The 14,572-nt window shown below is 37.0% G+C and overlaps 1 protein-coding gene across 1 annotated transcript; it reads right to left on the bottom strand.

The window, feature by feature from the left end:
• Window positions 1-460: 460 nt before the first annotated feature.
• Window positions 461-12,203, bottom strand: LOC115994886 (Werner Syndrome-like exonuclease). Its single transcript, XM_031119201.1, has 5 exons — window positions 11,787-12,203; window positions 6,864-6,994; window positions 6,588-6,749; window positions 1,091-1,201; window positions 461-997 (listed from the first exon to the last, which is right to left on the bottom strand). The coding sequence occupies exons 1-5, from the start codon at window positions 12,169-12,171 to the stop codon at window positions 920-922; spliced, it is 867 nt and encodes a 288-aa protein (XP_030975061.1). The 5' UTR covers window positions 12,172-12,203; the 3' UTR covers window positions 461-919.
• Window positions 12,204-14,572: the final 2,369 nt, after the last annotated feature.

The following is a 14,572-nucleotide window of genomic DNA, read 5'->3' as shown; positions in this document are numbered from 1 at the left end:
GTTAGGATTGAGCCATTCCAATCCCAATAATCAGCTAGATTTTATATAGAGCATGTATAGATGTGCCTGTAACCAACCAAAAGGGGTTGGGGGAGGGGGGGGGGGGGAAGAACAATTTTTTGCAAAAAAAAAAGAGCATGCAAAGGAAAAATCACAACTATGTCAAGAATTTGTGAACTTGTAGGAACATACCACAATTTCCCTGTTTCAGTACAAATTAAAGAAAATAGGAACTTTGATAAATTTTTAAAAAATGAAAAAAAAAAAAAAAAAAAAAAAGGAACTAAACAATGGCATTGAGGAAAAGCATGATTTTATTTTACTTTATTTTTTAAAATATTCTCAATAAACATCGATGGAACTTTCCAAATTATTATGCAAATAGAACCAAGCAACTGGTTAAATTGCACAGTATGAAAATCAGGCTCACTTTCAATCGCTGCTGCTTGTCAAGTCAATATTGCAATGTAAGTGATCATGCACTTAAAACATACCATTCATTTTTAATCAAATAAAATTTTGTCACTTCCAAGTTAGTGAAACTTGAATCAGAAGTGATGGCAATCTACTATATAACATCAAAGTATGAAACCAAGCCTCATATACAACAACAACAACATTAAGCTATGGATCCTCAGCAAATTAGTGAGAGTCAACCACATGTATTCATTTCTTCTATTCTACTATATCCAAAGTCGGCTTTGGATCCTCAACAAATTGCTTTCTTAATTGATATGTCTTTATTTACCTACTTCTAAACTCAAAGCCTCATAAGCCAATAAATAATTTGAAGCATCTAAGGCAACAAATACTACTGCTCTGCCAATGATGGTGGTGAAGCCTATCAGACTAATTTGACAATGTCATTCTGTCCGTATAAGCTGAACAGAAAATATTAGTCAGATATAACCAGCAAAGGTCATTCTGATGTCACACCTTCCAACTTTTCACTTCCTTGGCAAGCAGCAACTTCTAGATTGGGGAGGCCTTCTAATACCTATGTAACAAAGGAAAAAATTATTATGCAGCACAAATGTTTTGAAAGCCTTTAAAGTTATAAAAAGATGATAAAGTGATGATAACAAATTACCTGATACAGATACCAAGAAGCAAAAGCATCTGTGGCTGCATAATCTAGTTGCTCCTTTGACAAAAAATTAGTCTCCCAGTTTCCCAGCTTAATTTTATTGGGCTTACGAAGCTGCATTATGATGCAGGACAATGAAGTCTCAAGAGGAACATGGGTTTGGGAAAAAATGAGAGAGAGAGAGAGAGAGAGAGGAAGAACAAAAAAAGGGAATAAAACCTTAAAAATAGCACCAAGCGACAAAAACAGAACCTAGAAAACAGCACCTAGGGTTGCTTGAAACCAACCCCAAGCTTGGGATAAGGATAGGAACCCAAGAATCAACACTTGAGCTTGCTTGGTATTAACATCAAGCACTGGAAGAAAACTTTCGATCCAAATTTCATTAATCCATGATCAACTGCCTATAATAGTGAAATTTGGACCCTTAAATAGTCCCTACATTATATCATTATGTAATTACATCATATATGGAAATAACATTCATTTAGCAATCAAATCTCTAATAGCACCAATCAGTGTCAATTAACAACCACGATCAATCAAGTCCAACAAAATCAGTTTGTATAAACCGGTCAAATTTGTTGTCCACACCATATATTTCAAAACCTTGAACAAGAGCAATTTTAAGAATCTTGAAGGGATTTATATACTATTAACCAGTCAAATTTCAATAAGACGGTGTTAGCCATGGCTGTCTCAAAGTGTCCATACAATTTTTCAACTAAGGAAACCATGGGTTAGGTTAGGACTAACAAGAGAGAGATAGAAGATAAGATATTGAAGAAGGAAAGATTGAAGAATATTCTATGAGGTGAATTGTAAAAGCATATTACTTATCATTAATCGTCCATTCAGAAGCAGTAGTATATCATCCATGCCGTCTTAGAGCACAATTCTAGAACTAAATAAAATTTGTTAAAGTTGTGAGTGGTATTTAATTGTTAAGGGTAAATCTATAATAATGTACTAAAGCGATCAGTATAAATACTAAGTATGTGTTAGGGTATATTAATGAAACCTAAACGCACTTACCAAGACTAACATGAGATGAGAGCACAAAGACGCCTACCGCTGCAGCCACTAACATCTATTGTTGACTCCGCCATTCCTAATCCCTGGCGAGTATAGTAATAGCAACCCTTGACTTTGCTGACCATAGTCACTCCAAAAAAAAAACACCTTGAAAACTACAACAAGGCTCCCATCACCATTAAGAGAGCACCATTGTGTCATCTATGCCATTGTGACTCCGACGAGGCTCCTATAGCCATTCCGAAACCTGAACTTACTTCGCCACAACCTAGTTGAGTTGATGGGTCAAGTCAACATAATCAAATCTCAGTATTTCGCAACCCGACAACCATATCTGTATAGGCTAGAAACTTCACCATAGCTCTCAAGATTTCACTTGGAAGCACCACCGACTACTGGTGACCCATGGGAACCTTCTTTTGTGCCAATCTGGTATTTTGTGCCTCTCAAACTTTAGTATGTCCTCTAGTTCTATCGCTCTATAGTTGTAGGCTTGTAGCAATGTGATATGGGTTATTGTATGTGCAATCCAATGCTTGGGTGGTTCATGCTGCTGCCTTGTGTGTTTAGAGTTTTGTGGTTGGATAGTATTGGAGACCAGTCAGCAGTTTGGGTGTTAAACAGTAGTGCTGGTAGCTGATTTTATTTAATTCCTGATACGTGTTTGTGTGGTGCTATGGAGTTTAAAGACAGTATCCAACCAAATTTTTTGTTGTTCCCAATATGTTTTCCATTACTTCCATTTGTATTAATGGGGACAATTATGCACAATGTCCTGATGTTGTTGAGGTCTTTCTCTTGGGAAGAAAACAATATCATTACACTGATGACACCCCCCCCCCCCCCCCGCGCGTGCACGCGGGGTCCATAGGCTCTAAATATGCTGATTGGAAAGCTGAAGATGCCCAAATTAGGAGTTGCTTGTGGAATAGCATGGAGTCTAAGATCAGTTAGAGTCTGGTTTTCTTACCAATTGTCAAACTTGTTTGGGAACATACCAAGGAGTTGTACTCTGGTGTTAACAATCTTATGAAAATTTATGATCTTTATCAAACTTGTTTCACCCTTGCTCTCAATCATTTGTCTTTGGAAGACTATTATGGAAATTTTAAGGGTATATGTGAAGAACTTAATCTTTACCAACCCATCTTTGATGTAAAAACCATGTAGAAACAGAGAGATAGTATATCTCCACAACCATTGATAAGAACAAATTTTAGATAGGAAAGACCTCCCTTCTTTGAGTGAAGCTTTTGGTAGACTTAGACAGACATTGTTATCTGATTCTAGTACTGTTACAATACCCTCTAGTGATAAATCTGCTTTTGTCACCTCTATAGGGAGTGGCCATGGTGGTCATGGGGGTTAAGGTTGGGGAGGAGGTTGTGGTAGAGAACGTGGTCATCTTAAGAAGATCATTTTTCAGGAAGAGGATAATGATTCACAACCCCTTTCCACCACCATTTTCCACTACTAGAGTGGTGTTTATTCTTGAGGAAGAGTATTCTCACCTTGTGTCCCTACAGTCTCAGTCTCCTGCATACTCTTCTACTGCTACTCTAACTTAAACAGGTACTGCCATTGCTTGTCTCGCCACTCAAGAACCCTACATCATTAACTTAGGAGTGATTGATCATATGATTGGTAATCCAGGTCTGCTCTCTAACTTGGAAACCCTCAACTCTTCCCTTTGCTACATTGGCAGATGTCTCAACCACTATTGTTTTTAGTTTGGGCACTACTCACATTACTCCTACTCTTTCCTTGTCTTTAGTGTTATATGTTCATAAGAAGATCTTAATTGTTGCAATATTCTTACCTCCCGAAAGAAAACATAAGTCTAACGGTCTATACTATCTAGATTTTCATGATTTATCTCGTTCAGTGGCCCTTTCATCATTAGTATCACATTTTCAGCATCATTGTCGTCTTGGTAATCCCTCTGTCATGACCCCACCCCAACTGTGATGATATTGTCCTCTTTAACTTCGTTAGGCCTCAAGGATTTGTTTCTACTAAAGCACAAAATAGCGAGGAGAACATGTCTTCACATTAAAGGGAGGCCACCCCTCTTAAGCACATTACCACGTGCTTCTCCAGGTGATGTGGGACTTGTGAGATGAGGACTCAATTTCATTAGGCATCCTTTCAATGTGAAGATGCGTTTTCCCCACTGTTGTGTGCTTTGGGGAGAAACAAATCTTTGCAACCTAATGAAGCCAAAGAGGATAATATCTGCACAGTTGGGGTGGGGTCATAACACCCTATCTTCAAAACTTGTAATTGTTCGTTCCATCATGTCATGCAATTGAGTCATTAAACTGAGAAGCTTATAAATTGAGTAAACACCATTGATTGCCTTTTGTGTCTAGACATGAGAGTTGAGCCAATATTCCTTTTCACCTAGTTCATTCAAACATTTGGGGTCCTATAAAAGTCACCTCATATTTGGTTTCAATATTATGTCATGGTTGTTGATAATTTCTTTAAAGTCACCTTTGCCATATGAAGGAAAGGTCAGATTTGTATTCAATTCTTAAATCATTTTATATGGAAATAAAGACTCAATTTGATGCTTACATTCTTCCATTCATGTTTTTCAATCTGATAATGCTCATGAATATTTTCATATTTTTTTATTTCAATTCTTTTTTTTAAAGGGGTTTTATTTCAATTCCTTCTTGGCCATGGCATAATTTATCAGTCTTCTTGTGCTCATACCCATAACAAAATGATGGGGCAAAATATAAATTAAGGAATTTGTTGGGAGTGACTCAAGCGCACTTATTTCAAATGAGTGTTCCTTAAGCCTATTGGAGTGATGTTATTTTGGTAGCATGTTATCTTATCAATCACATGCCCACAATGCAATGTCTCTTGATAAACCCTTATTCCATTTATCTCCTGAAATTTTTGGGTGTATTTGCTTTGTTGCCAACCCCAAAAATTTTGGAACTAAGCGATACAGTTCATTTTTAAAGCTAGTTGTTTAGTAGTGCTTATGTTGTATGATAAGTAGTTCCTTTTACTAGCAACAGAAAGTTAGTTTGTTGATAAGATTGTTAGTGATTAGTGCAATAGCTTATTGGTTTTTTTTTTTTGGTTAAACCACCCGGTATCCGGAACCACAGGGGCTCCGACTAAATCCGGATTCGAGCCGGGTAGGACCACAAGGGCGGCAAAGCTCTCCCAACCGAGTTTTAACACAGCTGCATGCCCAAGGCTCGAACACGAGACCTTGGTTAAGCTAGGACAACCCCTTACCAGTTGACCAACGCGCTCGGTGGTCAATAGCTTATTGGTTAGTTAGAGAAGTTTGTTAGAATTTGGCCAAACACATGGCATCCACATGGTGGGTCCTTGTAACTAACTCAGCAGATTGCTTACGTAACTATAAATAAGCAAGGTTGCCCTCATTGTAACTAGTTGAATTTGAATCCAAGAAATCTCTACCTATAAGGTATTATTCCAAGAGTGTGTCTCTTGAAGAGCTAATTCATCCTTTCTTTTCTCTAAGCAACTTAGCTTTCTAAAACAGCTTTCCTTTCACCAATTTCCTCCATCACTAAGGCTCTATTGTTGTTAGTGGTGGTAGTGTTGTTTTCCTTGTTTATATTTTTGGTCATGGAGGTGATAAACTAGACCTTTGATTTCTTAAATATTTTTCTTGGGTACTCATATACACAAAGGATATAAGTGTTATTCTAAACTCTGGATGACATAAGAACCAAAGGAGACGCTAGTAGGTCTCCCCCTCCTGCGGATTATATATTGTTTGCATCAGCAACCCTCCATCCATATTTTTCATTAAGCGCCACATAAGTTTGGACTGCGAGTTTTGTTCGTCCAATAAAATAATTCCATGCGGCATAATGAGAATGGTGTGGCATAATAAAATGACATGGCATCATTTTATAGGACGAACTAAACACGGGTGGCAAGTTTATGTGGGTACTTAACAAAAAATATGGACGTAAAGGCTACTAATGCAAACAGAATATAATTTTATGAGATAAAATCCAAATCCTGAAACTTTAGGGTGTAAAAATCTAAAGCCCCCAAATGTTATAGGTGTAGTTTGCACTTTAGCCTAATTAAGTGCCTTGTAGTTGAAGTTCCAAAAAGATCCTACAATATACAAATAAAATTACTTGCATGTTCATTTCAAAATTCCTAGTAAAATGGCTACCGATGTCAGCACAGTGCTAGCTGTAAGTTTGTAATGAACAACTGCATTGCAACTAGCAAATACTCACTTCCAAGTGGAAAAATTGCCACCTATAAACAGTTAGACACAAGATACCTAGTGGAGGATGATCTGCAAGTGGAATTTTGCATGAACTATAACTAAAAATTCTTCATGATGCTCTAAAAAATAAAAAACACTGACAGCATGATAAGTATAAGCAATGCAGAGTTGCAGAAAATACAGAAATCAATTCTCAGAGAAACCCAGATAGATAACCTCTTTTGATATAAGCTTCTTGGTTAGGGGTCCAAGACCCCATTGGTGGGGACCTCCACCAAGCTTTTGTTTAGCAAGATAAGAAAGATCCTCCACAGCTTTGATGGATACATTATAATCTTTAAAAACCTTGACAGCATCATTGGCAATGCCAGCTCCAACCTGTGCATGTCTAAAACATATTATCCTACTACATACATTCACATAGCAAATGGAGAGCGTTTTATTTTCAAAAAAAAAAAAAAACTAAGAGCAGATGTGTTAGAACTTAGAAACCTTCAAAAGTGTAGGGTCCTCAAGAAGAAGTTGCAAACTTTTAGGAATTCCAGAATGAAAAATATGCATTACATGGCAATGACTAGTGTCCCCACATATCTGCATAACCGCAGCCTTCCCAGGTGAAACACCTGCAGAGTTAAGGTTTCTTTCAATGTCCAAGCAACAAATTCCTATGTTCACAAAGCTTTTTGATACAGATGACAGAACATAAAGTTGGGTTTGTATCCACACAGCAGCATGTCAATTGGATATCCCATGACGTCTTAATTTCTGTTGACTAGGTGTTAGAGCGAGTGTTGCAAATGTGTATTCAAATTCCAAAACAAACATTAAGAATTCTGCTGGTACTTTCTTTTAAAATATCTGCACAGTCAGAAAGCACAGCAGAGATTAATTCATAAGGCTCTGCCTCATCTGCTGCCATTTCCTGGGAACTGTGGATAGAGTTGATGGCAGAATCATAACATGGTTAAAGAAAGGATATTCTCTTTGGAAGCCTAAGGCTATAAGGCAAAGCCCAAGAATAAGTGTACATGGTAGTTAATTAAGTTTTTATATTTTATTTGGCTATTCTTGAGTCAAGGCTAATTTAGTAATTTTACAATTGTTGGGTATGGGCCATAGTTATGGACCATGGGTTTTATTAATCAGTCTTATTCAATTATGGGTCTTTATGTATAGGCTTTGATTTAATTTATTATGTTTAAATAGTAGTCCTAGTACTAGTAGGAATCCTAGTATTAGGTTGAGTTTGGATTGCACTGAAAAATGAAAGTTGGAGCGTTTGGTTTTTTTCTGTAGGTCCCGTACATTGTTCACAGGACCTGCAAGTACGAAAAAACGCAAATGTTAAGTTAAAACTGGGTCCACGGCACTATTCATACATTTAAAAATTATTTTGCTACAATATTTTCAGTTTTCAGTTTTCAGCAATAAGCGGTATCCAAATAAACTCTTACTAGAACAAGTAAGAGTCTTTATATATATTGTGCTCAATGTATTCAAGGAGTAGAAGGAGTTGATTAATAAAATTGAGTGTTTTGAGCAAAAGGCATATTGGCCTTTGTTGTTTCTTTCTCCTTCTCTCTTCTCTTTATTTTCTCTTCTTTCTTTCTAAGGTTACTGTTCAGGGGTACTGTTCACATGGCCCCTAAACAGCCCTAACTTCTCTCTAATTCTTCTTCTTTCCTAACCCTAAACCCGCCACAGCTAAACATTAGACAAACCCTAATTTGTCCTCAAGAGTCCTTTTTAGTGGTTTTGGCTTAATCCCTATTGGAGGAAAATTTATTCAAACTGTTAGAAAAGGTAATAGACCACCAAGCAGTCAAATAGAAGGTAGTCAGCTAACTTTTTCAGTACCAATTCATTAGTCCTTATTTTTCCAGTCTCCCAATGTAAATTCAAAGTATTCTTTTTTTGATAGGTATTTAGGCAATAAGAGTAATATTATTGATGAAAAAATGAAAGCAAAAATACAAGGTGTTCATGATGATGAACACAGGAAAACAAAAACAGACAACAAAGAAAAAGAAATCAAGTGGCTATTCTAAGAGAAGACATAAACTCTGAAAGAGGGGAACAATCCGTAAAACCCTAGCATTGAGACTAATCAAGAAAACTACGCTGGCATAGATCTTTTAACTCTACTAACGTCTTCTTAGTATCCTCAAAGGAGCAACAATTTTGTTCCATCCATACAATCCACATCAAACAGCCTAGAATCAAATTCCAAGTATCTAATGTATGATACTCAAGCCAGTGATTCCAACAAAATAAAAACCCTACCACAAAGCCTGGCATGACCCATTGGATAGCAAAAACCTGAAGCATAAACACCCATAAAGAGTGTACTACAGGACAATGAAAAAGTCGATGGTCCACAGATTCCCCATCACAACGGCACACACAACACCGATTTGCCAAAGAGCAACCCCTAAGCATGAGATTATCCAAAGTAAGAATACAACCATGAGTTGATATCTACAAAAAGAAAGCCGCTCTTTTAAGAACCTTTGTTTTCCAAATACCCTTCCAAGGGAACAAAGAATTAGGAATATCCTGGATCTCATGGTAGAAGGACCGAGTGTCAAATTTACCGTTACCTTTGAGGCACCAACATAGAGTATCACTCCCTACACCCCGAGGAATACAAGCTTGGATAAAATCAAGTAGAGAATAAACTACATCTAGCTCCCAATCTTGAAAATCCCTATAAAATCTCAAGTCCGAAACTCTAACATTTCCACCCTCTTCCTGAAGACACAAAACCTTAGAAATACAAGCTTCCTTGTTATCTAAACACTCATATAGCTCAGGATAGAGAATTTTAAGGGGGTTATCCACAACCCACCTATCATGCCAAAAGAGAATACAAGTACCATCATCCACTACGAACAACAAATGCTTAGAAAAGCTCTACCTCCCTTTATGACTACTTCGCCATAACCACATCCATGAGCCCTCCTACATACTTTAGTATTCCACCCCCTTGACCCTCCCCCTTGACCCTCTCCATATTTAGTGGAGATAACTCTCTGCCAAAGATGTGTAACTTCATGTACATACCTCCACAGCCATTTTCCTAATAAAACTTGATTAAAAGACACCACATTTCTTATCCCCAAACTGCCCATCTCAATAGGTAAGCAAACCTTTTTCCCAAGCCACCAAAGGGTATTTGAAGCACCCCTCTAAAGACTCCCATAAAAAGTTCCTCTAGATACTCTCCAATCTAGCAGCCACAACTTAGGAATGGTAAACAATAATAAAAAGTAATTTGGGAGACTTGAGAGAGTACTCTTCAATAACGTGAGTCTACCACCCTTTGATAAATAGAGACACTTCCACTCAGATAATTTTTTCTCCATCTTCTCCAAAACAGGGTTCCAAATAGAGGTTGTCTTAAACGAAGTTCCAAATATTATCCAAAGAGTCTAGATTATTCACCTCCCCAACAAGGACAATCTCACTTTTCCCCACATTAACCGTCAAATCCGTAAAAGCTTAAAAACAAAACAATGTCAACCTTATGGAAAGCAACTGCTCCCTAGAAACATCACCAAATAAAATAGCGTCATTTGCAAACAACAAATGGGAGATACGCACACTGACAAAATTCACTGGTCCCACATGAAAACCCCGAATAAGACCATTCTCCTCTGTCTTCCTCAGAATCCTGCTTAAGACCTCCATAATCAAAAGAAAAATAAGAGGGGATAAAGGGTCACCCTGTCTTAATCCTCATGAGCTTCCAAAAAGATCTTCGAGGGATCCATCTGAAAAACAGGCAAAGTGACACAAGCCTTAATCCACCCCTCCGTTTCACCCAAAAACCCATCCTACCCAACTGATAAAACAAGACATCCCAGTTCACATGATCGTATGCTTTTTCAATGTCAAGCTTACAAACCACACCCAGTAAATGACTCTTCAACCTACTATCCAAGCATTCATTAGCAATGAGCACTGAATCCAAAATTTGCCTTCCTTTGACAAAGGAATTTTGAGACTCAGAGATGAGATTGTCCAACACTACCCTCAATCTATTAGCCAACACCTTGAATAGCAACTTATACACACTACCCACCAACTGATAGGCTGAAAGTCTTTAATATTCAAAGCATTACATTTCTTGGGAACTAAAGTGAGAAAAGAAGCATACATAGACTGTTCAAACCATGACATCTTTTTCCACTACACTCCAACATTTGTGAAAAAGGCCATGGTGAAACCATCAGGACCAGGGGCTTTATCCCCCTCTATCTCACTCAGAACCTGGATGACTTCCTCCTTCGTGAATTCCCTCTCTAGCAACAACCTCTCTTCCTCCTCAAATATGAAAGGTGTTGGGACATTGGCATAAGAGATGCGATGAATTGAGTTTTTTTTTTTTCTTTCTTGATTAGTATTTATTGTTTTCTTTAATATGAATTGACTTTTTATTAATTCATATATATTTAGTTATGTATCATTTACAAATGGATTAGTGACTAGTTAATACAACCCAAAATAAGACCCAATGGATGGACCACAGTCCATATCCAAAACCAAAAAAATTACAGAATTTCCTCTAGCACTTAAAAAATAATAAAACTAAATATATGTGACCAAAAACTAATTAATGATAAAAGATATAATAAATAAAGACTCAAGATTTGCTAGCAAGCCTTTTCAAGCTCCCAAGTAGCATTGGCAACGTCTGATATGTGCCAAATCAATGCTTGGGTATGAGAATTAGCTTAGGGACACCTGTTATATGTCTTTAATTGTTGCTGCCACGGTCCTCCATTGCTGAAATTTTCTAAAAGTGAGTCACCAATCAATGTTGAATCCAAGTACAACTCGACCCAAATCTCCCTTCCTCACTTCAAAATTCGACAAAAGGTCTTTTGCAACTTACTCTACCTCAACAATACACTAGAGAAATATTCTAAGGCGTGTACCCCAAATAAAGCAAATACTGATGACTACAACTCTCAAAACATAACATAGTAGTAACGATCATTGAATCACTATAACATTTTCAGATGCAACATCAATTCAATAAAGTAATATTCCTTTTTGTTAAGGCTCTAGATAAAATCCTACCCAAAATATCCAACCATATGAAGAAAATTGAACTCATATAAATAAATGAATAAAAAGGACATGAAATACACCTTTGCAATCCCATAACAAAGAGCAAAGTCACTTCTACTCATGTTCACCCTCCAGCCCAATAAAAAAGGAGGATAGACCTCATTTAACCAAGACTTTCAGTATCAGCAAATAGCATTACAAAACAAGATGATTATAGCAATGAACAAGTTAATGTTTCTAGAGCCATTTGCTCCATCATTTCATTGTCCAAAAATTATATATAATAAACAAAGAAATCCCAGTTGACAGATTAATTGAAAGAAGAAACGGTGCAGTTACCTTTAGTAAAACTGGGTCGCCACTCAATGTCGAATCCAAGAACGAATTGAGTCTTCTTGGACTTGGAGTTAGCGATGGTGTGAAGAAGGTGGTTTGCAGCTTGCTCTACATCAATGGCTGTCTTGCTGTACAGAATGCGACCCCCAAACTTCATCACTGACAATCTCATTTCACATCGAGATAGAGGATTTGGATTTGGGTGTTGGAGAGCCACTATGGATCTTGGCAACCGCCGACTTCTACTTCTTTGGGGATTTGATGATTCCACAAAGTCGTCAGAGCGTCGTTTCTTGGTAGCCGATTCGATTGCGTCGTCGATTGCTCGTAGATCTTCGTCTGCCAACCCTTGCTCCTCTTCCCACTCGTCCTGCTCCTGTCCCCCCATTTTTACGTTTTACGTTTGGAGGGTAATAAACAATTTAGCCTTTAACTTTAACTTCTTTTCATTTTTTTTTTTTACTGGATTTTTTTACCGGAAGAACTAAGGCTACATTTAGTTGAATGTAAAATGATTTACATGATTTTCGAGTGTAAAATATTTTCAAGTGAAAATATTTTTGGGAAAGAAAAATACTTTCAAGTGTTTGACTGCATTATGAAAATTGTTTTAGAAAATATTTTCATGTGTTTGTTTGCATTCTGAAAATGCTATTTTCTCACATTTTCTCAACCACTTTTTCAGCTTCCAAACAAATTTTATAATAGAAAATTTCAATATATAAACTTAAAAAAACAAAAATCAAAACAAAACCATTCCTTAAACTTAAAACAATTCGGTTAAACTGAGAGAGGGAGGCAGAGAGAGTGATCAAAAATTAAGGGAAAAAAGGACAAGTAGATCGAGAAAGAGAGAGATTGGTCATGGGTAATAATCTCGGCAGCACGATCTTAACGGTGCTGGGTTGCAATCTCGGCGGCGTGATCTCAGAGGTGAGGTTGAGTGAGAGAAGAGAAAAAAAGGGAGATGGGTTTGAAGGGATGTGGATCGGGTATTGTAGAGGGGAGGTTTGAGAGAAGTGTTTCACCGACAACGTGGGAGCGACGGATCGGAGATGTTGGAGGTGAGATGGGCTTCACTAGCGTGAGGGAGAGTATTGCCTTGGTGGATCGGGTACATGCAGAGCTCAAAGTGGGCAGAGGTGAGGTTGAGTGGATCAGGTACGGCAGCACTGCTCATCAAAGTGTGGGGGACCTCGGACTGACGTCTTCGTGTAGGGTGGAGTTGCGTCTCTCTCTTGTTGGTGCGTGGGGTGGAGCCAAGGGGAGATGGGTTTCGGACCCCTGTGCTCTCTCTCTCTCTCTCTCTCTCTCTCTCTCTCTCTCTCTCTCTCTCTCTCTCTCTCTCTCTCTCTCTCTCTCTCTCTCTCTCTCTGTGAGTCCTAGAAATCATTTGAAGGTAAAATGAGAGTGTAATTGATTTTACAGCTGAAGTGGGTGATTTTATAATCAACGGAAATGATTTTCCGTTTGACCAAATTTTCCATGCGCAACCAAACACATAGCAGGGTGTAAAATGATTTCCTAAAATGCTTTTCAGGCGAAACAAATGCACCCTAAAGTGGTTAATTCCAATTCCCATGCCTAATTTGTCTATTGAAAGAGGCAAATTCAGGGTGTACTTTTTTTTTTTTTTGGGATAAAATTCAGAGTGTACTATTTTTGGATTACAAGTTTACAACTGAAGTTATAAATTACTAGCCTCTCAACACGCGCTTGGGTAAGAATTAATTTAGAGTATTTATTATAATTTGAGATTACTATATTTTCCAATCACAAAAAAATTTAGGAGTGTAATTGAAAAAATTACTTCACCACACATAATACTCACCACAACCGTAGTTTTTTTTTTTTTTTTTTTTAAGTTTTTTTTTGGGATAAACATGGGGTTTTTTTTTTAAGGAAAAAAACAGCAGCAACATGGGTTGTTTAACTTATTTTTCTATTTAAAAAATAAATAAATAAACGTATAGTTACTTTGAGGAAGTAGGTTAGTGAAAGAGTGTTCCTATTTTGTATGCAATGTTTTAGTGCAAGTTAGACATGTATTTTTATCAAATTATCATTTAGTTTTATCTCTACTTAAACCTAGGGATGTAGGGGTATTTTAGAACAAAAAAAAATCCGGTCCAAATAGGGGAAGCCCCTTAAATAGTAGTATAGATAACATTCTCGTTCATAAAAAAAAAAATAAATAAATAAATAATTGTGTTTATTTTGACTTAAAACATTTTGTGCACAAGTGACTTAGGAGGACTGAAGAACCCGATCAAACTTCTCAAATTATGCTTGCATGGCATACTAACCGCCTTAGAGTTCATATCAATTTTTGTAATTTTTTTTGTCTATTTTAGGGTCCGATTAGAATTTGCTTATTTTGCTAAAACTGAAAACTTTTTACTGAAAGTACTGTAAATAAAGGTAAAGGTTTGTTGAAATAGTACATTGAGACCTATGAATAGTAGCACAAATAAGTTGAATAGTAAAATAAGTTGGCAAAAATAATCTTTGTCAAATGGACACTTAGTATTAGAACTTACTTTTTCTATTTTACACAATCACTTCTCAAAAACATCCACATCAAATTCAATTAGTATGGAATTTTTAGAAATAGTTCTTAAAGTTTTGGTCGCTCTAAACCTCTAGGTGGTAGTATCTCTTTTTGTTTCTGAAGACAACTTCATTCTGTTTGTTTTAGTGACTTAGTAGATGGCAGAGTAGTGTGTTTTGGGTCTTTTTTGTTGGATGGAGGATCTTACAAAGAGTTGGAGTGACCTTTCTCTTTATGA

The sequence above is a fragment of the Quercus lobata genome, chromosome 6, assembly GCF_001633185.2.
Source record: "Quercus lobata isolate SW786 chromosome 6, ValleyOak3.0 Primary Assembly, whole genome shotgun sequence".
Classification (NCBI taxonomy): Eukaryota; Viridiplantae; Streptophyta; class Magnoliopsida; order Fagales; family Fagaceae; genus Quercus; species Quercus lobata.
The sequence above is the reverse complement of the archived record's forward strand: the minus strand, read 5'-3'. Positions and strand labels throughout refer to the sequence as shown.